Below are 10,408 nucleotides of genomic sequence, written 5' to 3'. Positions count from 1 at the left end.
CATAACCCTGCTCCAAGCTCTGCAACTGACTCACTGTTTCACCACGAGCACATCACTTCACCTTTTTGTGACTCAGAATTTTCATCTATCAATTACGGATTTATGATGTTTAATTAAGGTCTGTGAAGCCCTTTGAGATCCTCACTTGAAAGATGCTGTGCAGGCATAAAGTGCTGTACGCAATGAAGAAAACAAGAGAAATTAAAAGGTCCAGACAAGAGAGAGGAGAGGGCAGGTTTCCGACTGCTTGGTCTCCCAATTACATGCTCCTTGTTAGGATGGCAACCTCACTTTAACCTGTGGACAAACGAACTTATTCACCCCTTCTTGCAGCAGACAGGCGATGACGTGCAGCAGTGCCTTACTCATTGGTTAGCCTTCAGTCATCTTTCCAGAAGTATGAGCAAACAGAGAAGGGGGAAGGGAGTAAGGGCGGGTGAGGAGTATGAATTCCAGAGAAAAGGGAAGTATCAGAAAGCAAGCTAGGATGTGCAAGGGCCTTTATCACTGCTGTTGAGATCTAGCTCTGCATAGTAACAAACAGGAATAGATTTCATCTGTCCTTAGAGGTACGTGCCCTGGAGCAGGGAAGAGCTGATGAATTACAGCAGAGAGGAAGCAAGGGAGTCTTCTTATGCAAGGCATCTCTTTCAGTGTCAGAGAGGAGGTAGATTCAAGGAGTTTGAGGGAAATGTTTGAGCTTAGCTAAATGAAAAGTTGTTTTATCTACGTTTTTTGAGATAAAGGCCTTGTTTGCAGAAGTCATGGAACACACGCTCTGAAGCTTGTGCTTAAAGTGTAGGCATAAGCTTAAGGCCTTTGCTGAATGGGGACATGCCCAAATTTATTTATGTGCTGGGTGGAAACCAGGTCTAAGGGGTGGAAATCTTACAGCAGTGCTATTAGCAGGACCTTGAAGGTCCCCAGGAGCCGCAGAAAGCAGTAATATGTGAACAGCCTTGCTATACTATTCATAGGGACAGGTTGACCTGGGGGAGGAGTGGGCAAAAACCAAGCTCCATCTCCAATCTTTATTTTCTCCTTTGCTTGCTGTACAAACAACCCTGTGGAAGCTGGCTCCAGTAGGTGTGGTCTGTGTATGCACTCCTGGGTGTGCCGCTTTGTTGTGTTAAAAGGACCATTCCTCACCTGAAAGCAAGTTTCCAGGTTGTCACTGACAGTCACATCAAAACTCGTGACCTCTCCCATCCCCCGCCTGCGTGCCTTCCCTCTTATATAAGAAAAACAGAGATGCCTGTTGAGATGAAACCCAAACTAGTCCCAGGTTTGGTGTCTGCCTTTGTTCCACACTGATCTCAGACCCCTCTGCCTGTCTTTCTTCTGAGCCGCCAGGGAAAACAGATGCATAGTAATTACTGCTGGCTAGAACAGCCCCCTGTGATCAGAGTAGCCATCCTCCCTCTTCTCTTTCTCTCCCAGAAAAACCTCTCCTAGTCCATCCGAAAAAGTCCATCCAGCTTTCCCTAGGGTTTCTTAAGCTTCCTGTTGGGCTGGCTGGTCTGCTCTAACTCCATCTTTCTGAAACTGCTAGTGTTCCAGATTTGGCACAGAGCTTAGCATTAGTGAGCACTGTTTTGGAGTAAAGCAGAATAATGACTTTCCGTGGCACACTTATGACACTCCATTAATATATTCCAAAAGAAATGTTTTTGTTGCAACTGCAGCATACTGTTGACTCATTATATGATCCACTCTAATTCCTCCAGATCCTTTTGTGTAGTACTGCTGCTTAACCAATTATTCCAAGTCATCCATTTGTGCACTTAATTTCTCCTTCCCAATCATAGTACTTTGCTGTGTTTTTATTGAATTTTAGCCAGTTGATTCTGAGCAGCTTTTGCAATTTATTGAGATCACTTGAAATAATAATGTTTAGATTAATTGTTCAGAAAATCCTATGGACAGGCCCATGCCTGCACCTGTAGCTGGTTCCAGAGCCCAGCCTTTCCATCTTAAAAACAAAGGCCTCTAGCACTTGATGGCATTCTTGCAATATTCTGCTGAAATGTCAGGATGAAGCCTGGCAGAACTGTGAATTTTGGAAGGCTCTTTCAATGGAAATATGGGATAAGAGCATCTGTTCAGCTGGCAGTGGCTTTTGGTCTCTGATCATCTAGCATTGGTTTGAATCACTGTTATTTTCTGTATTATTACTGGTCTTCAAAGCATGCAGTCACTGAAAATATGCAAGCTTGAAATTGGCTTCTGACTGGGAGGGAGGAGACGGAGCTGCTGCTGTGTGATGGTACACCCGGGCAAACGCCAGTCACATCAAGAATGCTCTGGCCTGGACTGCTCCTCCGAAGGACTGGAGGTACAGCTCCGCGGCCGTGACATTTTTTCCCCACTCTCAGCCGAAGGCTCAGGATACTCGTTGTGTTCAGGAGTGACAATGTGGGAATTTGGTGTCCTCTGGTGGCAACGGCGAGAGTTACAGCTGGCTGGAGCAGGCGTGACCCTCCGCACGCAGTTTGTCGCTCAGGCCGAGTGTCCATGTGCTCCTGCCAGAGCACTGATACTCCTTTCTGCCCTGCACCGTAAATACTTCTAGTCCAGTCTGGCTTCCGTAGTTTCTGTATGCTCAGCCCTCCTATTTATTTTGCGTCTGTTTACCTGCTTCCCTTTGTGGAGTGCTGAGCTGTGTGTGACTTTGGGTTTAAGATTGACTTGATGGTGTTTGCTTGTTGTTCTCCTACGATTTCTTTGCCTCACAAAAGGAAATTTAGTTTCTGTAAGCACCTCTTCACAGTTACAGAAGGCTTCAGCTGCTTGGTCCCTTAGTAAAATAAATGTGTCTGTGTCCAAAGGCCTTTCAACTCACTTCTCTAAGCACTGAATCTGTTACCCCCAGGCTTGCCTCAGTGCAGCTCCCCCCATTGGGTGAAAGAACTGGTGAGCAAGAAGACACAGAGCACCTGGACAGCCCAGCTCTTTTAGCCACAAAACAGGTGAGAGCAGATCAGAGCATTGCATAGATGGTGAGCACTACAATGGGAGGACGTATTTGCCACAATTTGTGTTGTGTGAAGTATGTGAAGGGAGCACGCCAAGCCATACACTTCTGGCTCCAGGAGCTTCTGCTGGTAATGGATGAAAACTGAGTAACCTTGAGCGCTGTGGAATGTAAAGGTCTCTAAGAGTTTGGTGCAAATGCAGCCAGAAAAGTCAGTCTCATCCCTTATGAGGAAAAGCAGCCTTACCTCCTCTCCCCATCTCAATCACTATGCTACCACTTGATACTCTTATCTTTTTCAAGAGCAGCACAAGTATTAATGATGCAAAAGGAATATAGCACATCTGGGACTGGCTCACTGAGGTCAAAGGAATACATTTTTTGACATGTAAAGACAGGCTGAGAAATGAACTTCTGTGGGGGAGTGTGCATAGATGGGCTAGCAAGTCTGGGACACCGTGGCATCTAGACAGGCTGACCCCACAGAGTCTGTATGTTGCACCTTCATGTGGGAAGAGCTTCAGAGAGCACAGGTGAGCCAGGAGCTTCCCACGCTGGCTGCTGCAATTATAGCACTGGCTGAAAACAGAGCCCCTTTGTGGTATGATTACAAACAGCCAAAAGCTGGCACTGTTTTGGGAATTTTATAGCTTAATGGAAAAGAATGGGAGAAAGGCAATACTCATGTTTTCATTTTATGGAGAACCACAGTGCTTTGAGACTTGTTCTTCAGTTCACCGTGGTGTTTATTTAGGTGCCTGATTTCCATGTAAGTTTTGAGAATTAGGTACTTTGCGTGTGAGCATGAATGAACTCACCCAGAGACACATCAAGGGAGCACGCATTTTCTGGTTCCTGCTGTCAAATGCCATCACTGTCTATCAGAGGCAGGCAGACTGCTTCCCTCTTCTATCTGCCTTCCTGCCAGCACTGCTTTCTCTAGGCTGTGGTAGCACTGGTGAATACTCTCAAGTCTGTGGCTGTAAACAGGGCTCCCCAGAAATGAGCTTTATCTCCTGATTTGATAACCAAGGGGCCAACTGAGGAGGCCACAGGAAGTATCTGGTCCCCAGCTTCTTGCTGCTTACAGACTCAAACGAGTCCTCACAATACAGAAAAGTAAGTAAAAGCAGTCTTTAGCAGAGGATCTTTAAATCTTGGCTTCTGCTGTTCTCCAGCTGTTCAGAGTTCTCAGCAGCCTTGCAGCTATCATCGGGCTTCAGGGGCTCCTGCCCACAAGGAGCCAGGAGGATTTCAGCCCTATGGCATGATCTGCAGCTTGCCTGCATCAAAGGCCCAGAGGCTGCTAGAACAGGCAGTGAGGAGCAGTTCCAGCTTTTGCTGCAAAGGGCACAGTGTGTTTTTGTGACAGGCAGTGGGGAATGAGGGACCTGTGGCAGATACACAAGGTGCAAAGGCAGGCTGGGCAGCACCAGCCTCTCAGCAGCCCCGAGCAGTCTGTGGAGATGGACTTTATGCTGTACGTTAGTGCCAGCCACAGATGAGTGGCTAAAGGGCTTGTGCCCTCAGCAAGTAATCAAACAGTCTGTGTGGGAAGTTGTGCCCTACTTCAGGCACAAGGAAGAAGTTTCAAGTTTCATTCATTTATTAACTTTGGATTGGAGATTTTGTTGTTACATTGCTGCCTTCAGGTACTGGTAGGTGCTTGCAGGAGAGCACTGCTTCATAGCTCATCCAAAATATGGCTATAGTTGTGGTGGTGACCTTGCTTATTTGTGTACTTACTGCCACAGCTTAGGTCTCTATAGCAGCTATTCAGATCTAACTATAGAAGTCAAGAGTCCAACCATGTGCTGAGCTTAGAAAAATTTAGGGAAGTGTGTTTGAGGCCTTGTGTTTGCATTTGTTTTTATCAAGGTTTCTTTTTTAAAGCCATTTTAGAAATTATTTATATCCTCCTTGCCTTCAACTCCAAAAGCCTGGGCTTTCTGAAGGACTGCACTAAGCATTACAAGGCCTTTTTCCCGCTTTCAGTAATCTGACCATAGGCAGACTGGTGCTTTCAAGTTACACATTAACGTTTGTGTTCTTCTTTTCCTTGGAGGATTTGCACTCCCTCCAGCAGGTGGTAGCAGCCTCCTGCAAGCTGTGCAGCCCTCCTGCCTGCTGCCGCAGAATTGCTGCCTGGTGATTCATGTCCCTGGCTGCCCTTGGCCTCACTTGATCTCCTCACCCTCTACTGCATGTCTGAACGCCTCTGTGGAGGAAGATCTTCTGTCTAGGTCCAGAATATGGACTAAATTTACCAGCAGTGTGAATCACAGAGGCAAGAGAAGGCAACGGCACAACATCACAAGGACACATGAAGTGTCTTGCTGTTGTGTATGATTTATTCCTGACATTTTTCTAGCACTGTCATGTTCTACCCATCACAGATGAGTACTTCATAGATGGAGCAATTCAGGGATATGCTTCCTAAACACAAAATTCAAGATCTGATGCTTTGTCAAGGCAGTAGGATTAGCTGAAGCAGTGACAGGTCACAGACAGGCTCTATCTTCAAATGAAATGGAAACTCGATCTGCTTTGTATTTCCACAAGAAGTCCTCTGCTCTGCCAGTGCAATGTGATAGTTTTGTGGATGCAGTGACATTATCCACTGATATATGGCCTCTGCTTATTAGCAATTGAGCTGGCTACCTCCCTAAGTTACTCAGTACAAGGTTGTGCTTGTGGTGACAAACATCTTGGGTTTAATTATGAATGGTTGAGTTCTATGGAGTTTTTTTGTCTGTTTGGTTTTATTGTTGTTTTTTTTTTTTTTTGGTTTTTTTTTTGTTTTTTTTTTTTTTTGGTTTTTTTTTTGTTTTTTTTTTTCTTTTAATATGCAGCCATACCTTCATTATTTGTATTTTAAAACAGCAGTCCTATAGGTGAGGACCTAGATAGGTTGAAAGAGTTTTGGGGTTTTGGTATTCTGTATGAGTAAAATAAATGCAGACAGAAGCTCTGTTTAACAGAGGAGATAAGGAAAAACTTAAAGACAAGCTAGAAAAAAATCCCATGGCTTTCCCAGCTATAGCTCCCTCACTGGGTATGAAAGGTGAAGCTTTAGGTATATTATAAGCCACCCAAAGATGTAGCAATGAACCAAAGAGTTTTGCTAATATGCTTCAGCACCTGTGTTTGAGTATCTGTTTGGGTGTTGCTTACTTTAAAACTGTAACTGGGGCTTGACTTTTGTTTTTGTGGTATTTTGCACTGTTGGACGTAGACCTGTGAAACAGGTCCTCTGCTCGAGAGCATGCCAAGGCACAAAACTTCTGCTCTTCACCACCAACCCTCATGCAATGCTCTTCTGTGCCAGTTGTGTTATGAGCCCTCTCCATCCAGGGCAAAGGACAAGACAAGTCACACGATTCAGGCAGGGTTAACTATCAGGCCCATCTAGCTCCTTGTCCCACCTGAGCAGCAGCAGGCGCTTTAGGGTACACACAAGATGTTCTGTGTTGATCATTAGGTAATCAGCTACATAGCTGCAGTTCCCTAGGGTATTCCTAAATACCATCAGCTGAGCGTTGGTTTATGGTCTGGAACTCTGCTTGCCTTCTGTAGCTGCATCTAACTTTGCCCTTGCAGTAATGCAAAAGCTTTAATTTGTCTCTGACACCTTCTCCATCTAATAGAAAATTCTCTCTTCTCTCTTTTGCAAACTTTTTTGATCTTTGCTGCTGCTTGTTATTTGCTATTCAGTCTAGGAGCTATTTTGATGTTTCAGTGGTGGGAAGGAGTGTTTACAAGAGATTTACAAGCCTTGAAGTTAACAATGTCACATGTTTAAAGCGTTTGTCTGTGTCACTGTGTCATATGTCACAGTGTTTAAAGGCTAAACTTACTCTTGGATCTGTGGTTTATGGCAAATGAATGAATTAATGCTACCTTTCTTTTCATGTTTTGCTTTGTGTACCATGAGGAAGAGACTTTCTGGGATTTTAAATGCTTCCAGCTCTTCAAGAAGTCTGTTTCTCAGACTTTTGATAGTGAGAGCTTTCCCTTGAGGAATGAAGAAGCCACAGACCCTTGTATGTAATGACGAGACCCACCCAAGGTAACTCCCATCTGTGCTGAGACTGTGCAATGCCACCTTGACTGAGATGTGATAATGGTCCTGACCAGCCTCACCTGAACCTCCCTCATTCTGACCACTTGCTTGGGAGTTCCACTGCAGCTCAGCCCCAGCAGGGCTTGCTGGTGTGGGGCTGTGCCCCAACAGTGAGTAAGCCTTTAACTTTTCCTTACCTTACTGGTCAAAGGAGTTTCGGTGTCAAACTGTGTTTCAGGTGTGAGACCCCCAGGCAGAATGAGCTTATCCCTCTCAGGCTTGAATGTACAGCTGTGTCTGAGGTGAGAAGCTCCTTGTGCCAGTGTGTTTTTGCTGAGTTGATAGTGGAGACTCAGGGGGTGGAGGAATTCTTTCCCTTGTCTATGTACATTCCTCCTTGAAGGTTGCTCTGAGCAATAGCTGTTCATGTTCAGAATTAATACAGCATTCTTGGTTTTTGAAATGTGAAATGAGCACAAGATCTACCTCCAACGTGTTCCTTCAAAGAATGTCAAATTTCTGTCATGAAACAACAGAAGGGCAAAATAAACAAAAACCCCTTTGAAGGATGGGTTAGACTGCCTGAGTTGGGTGTGTTAGTGGTTTATTTAAGCATTTAAGGCTGTTTATTTAAGCAGACTCCCATTATTCATGTAGGAGCTCTCTCTGGGTGTCAGAGAGCTCAGAAGAGGCCAAAGGTCACTCTGTTGTTTTGTGTGAGGACAGCAGGCTGCTCTTCAGAGGTTTGACCCTGACACTGTAATGGAGGCATAGTGGTAGTCTCACTGGGGAGTTGTATCGTGGTCTAGCTGGCATTTCTGCATGCTCTTTGACTCTGCAGAAGTGACCGTGCTACTGTAAGAGTGTCATAGCGAGGGGTTTGGAGACCTGTGCAGTGTGAGGGCAGAGTTACCAATCCTGCTTGTCTGACACTGCTCTGTCTTGGCAAATACTGGTGAGGCATAACCCAGTGAAGGAAAATCCTCCAGAAGAGGAACTAGGGGAAGGGAAACAGGCACAGCATGAGTCTGGTTGAAGGCAAGAAAGAGGCAGGTAGGGAAGGAGACAAAAGGAAGAGCACAACCTTCCTCTTTGGGTGGGTCTGGGCTGCTACATAGGGTTCAGTTGACCTTGTTGCCTCAGGAGCAGAGGCTCCTTCCTTGCCTGGCAGAAGCAGGCTAATGCCAAACTAATGTGTTATGTATTGCTTGAAGAGCCTTGACCCTGCTGGAAGCTGACTCATGTGATCTTGGTCCTTAGATTTGCTGAGAACTCCCCTGAAAAATGGCCACCTCTCTCTGAACAAGTGAGAGAAGCTGTACTCATTCTTTGACCCTTGGATAGGCAATGAAATATTATTGTCGCTTTGCTTTCCAAAGGTAGAAGCAAATAAGTTTTATGGCTGCTGAGTTACCAACTTTTAAGATATAAAGGAGGGAAAAGGAAGAGAATTTCTTTCTTCTCAGCCCTAACATCTAACACACAGCACTCCAGGATTATCAATTCATAGAGGTAGTTATCATGAAGCTGTTGTTAGGTGTGCTGTTCCTTTGGTTGCTCTCCTCAGAAGGTAAGTTTTGAAAAGTCCTCTGAAAATTTGCATTGCACAGTATTTGGGAACCTCTATTTTTAGTTGTTGCAAGGTGGGTGTGTAGCAGGAGTTTTAGAAGCAGGATGGAGAAAATCTGTGAGTAAAACTGTGATCTTAAATGCAGTTTTGGGTATATTTGATCATTTTTTGATAAAGATGTATGCATTGGTTTGCACTGTTCTGGGGATAGAATGTATCTTATGCACTAAAGCTTTCTGGTGAGAGAAACATCAAACAATTAGACTAGCAGTGAGATCTGTGCCAAAATGGTGCAGAAATTCAAGCAAGGAACAGAGGTTTTCTCTGAATTTGTAACTATGATAATCTTCAGTGATAGAAGGTTATGTGAATGGTTAACCATCATCCTGGCATTCAAGGCATTGTTCAGATTTCTGTAATATTCAGGGTAGGCTGGAGACCTTGTTCCCTATACTAGGTCTCTAAAGTCCACGTTTGGTGCCAATGACTGTTTTGTAGGTGCTCAAGACTGAAAATGTTTTGTATGTTTTGGCTTTACTGGCTCTGTGCTTCAGGTCTCAGCCTGTAAGACAATAATGATAACTAGTAATAGTGCTTTACCTTAGCAGAAGGCTGTGATGTCAGTGTCTTCAGAGGGTTATAAGGTGCTCTGATAAATAATAAACTGTTAGGTTTTGGTTCCTAAAGTAATCAGAAGAAATTATCACACCTGAGCTTTTTAACTTAGGGAAAAATATGCATGGTGACTGCAGTTCCTCTGAAAACTTAATCCAGGAAAAAATATGTTGATTAATAAGAGCCTGTAAGAATTGTTCATTGAAACACATTAACGATAAGAGCAAGGGAGGAAGGAGTTAGAATCTTTCTCCCAAATTTTGGGAAAATTGTCTGAAAAATACTTCCTTTTTTTATGTCAGGAAAATTGAAAACACACGTTAGAATTATTCCATGGTATAGTAAGGGAGTAAGTATAGTACTGGGAGTAACAGGAGTTTAAAAAGTTGCCCTATGGAAAGTGTAAATCCAAAACAAACTAAGAAAACTGGAAAGGTTAAAATTTGATCAGCTAAGCCAAAAATTAATCTGAAGAGAAACAATGAATTATTGTTGAAGGAATGAAAACCGACACATCCTATTTCAAGTTCTTCTGAAACATGGAGTCTGTAGGACTGACTGATGTATAAAAGAAGGCTGAAGCCTGACAATTTCTTTTTTTCTTTGGTGTCCTTACATAACAGCTTAAAAAGGGCCTTGCACTCCAAGCCTTTCAGCACAGGGGACAAGAGGAGTAGTGACCAAATCCTTGAACAAACTGATGACAAATATAGAGGGACTGCCAGGATTAAGTGATATCCACCCAAGGGAGTGAGCCAAGCAGAAATATGAACATGTCCATTTCATTAACTGTGATGCTCATATTGATCGGTGTTGGGATGTGGGCTCTGCACGTGTTCAGAAGTGGTCTGGATGAAGGGTGGGTTCCAACTTGCTGGTGCAAAACTGTTCAGGATGTTCAGAATGAAAACTTAAACTAAGTTTTCCCCTTGTATATTACTCTTATCTATGTGTACACTATGGTGAACTCTAAATAGATACTGCTTGACCTCAGAACACAATTGTCTGAAGACATCAGTGCTAGTGACAGAGAGAAATTAATTCAGGAGTTAGCGAGAGAACAGCATAAAAACCATGTTGCTGCTGCTGTGTACAGGGCCACAGTTCACCTGCATCTTGACAGGCATCTGGATTTTTCCTCTCAAAAAAGATGTGGTAAAATCTAGGAGGAGGGTAGAGGGGGAGA

The 10,408-nt window shown here is 44.1% G+C and overlaps 1 protein-coding gene across 4 annotated transcripts in view; it reads left to right on the top strand.

Annotated features, from left to right (window-relative positions):
* The first annotated feature begins 2,926 nt into the window (after window positions 1–2,926).
* The window catches only part of PLB1 (phospholipase B1), an 84,757-nt gene continuing 77,275 nt past the window's right edge, over window positions 2,927–10,408 (top strand). The window contains exon 1 of one of the 4 annotated variants that reach the window (XM_017744831.1): window positions 2,927–2,969. Coding sequence is in view for 3 of the 4 variants with exons in the window: in XM_017744830.1 (XP_017600319.1) it covers window positions 8,559–8,607 (49 nt within the window). In the remaining variant the exon portion in view is untranslated. Of the gene's footprint in view, window positions 2,970–5,804; window positions 8,608–10,408 lie in introns of those variants that run through there. The other 3 variants (XM_017744830.1, XM_008641746.2, XM_017744829.1) reach the window with 3 other exon arrangements.

The sequence above is a fragment of the Corvus brachyrhynchos genome, unplaced genomic scaffold, assembly GCF_000691975.1.
Source record: "Corvus brachyrhynchos isolate BGI_N302 unplaced genomic scaffold, ASM69197v1 scaffold258, whole genome shotgun sequence".
Taxonomy (NCBI): Eukaryota; Metazoa; Chordata; class Aves; order Passeriformes; family Corvidae; genus Corvus; species Corvus brachyrhynchos.
This window is presented reverse-complemented; position numbering and strand designations above follow the sequence as displayed.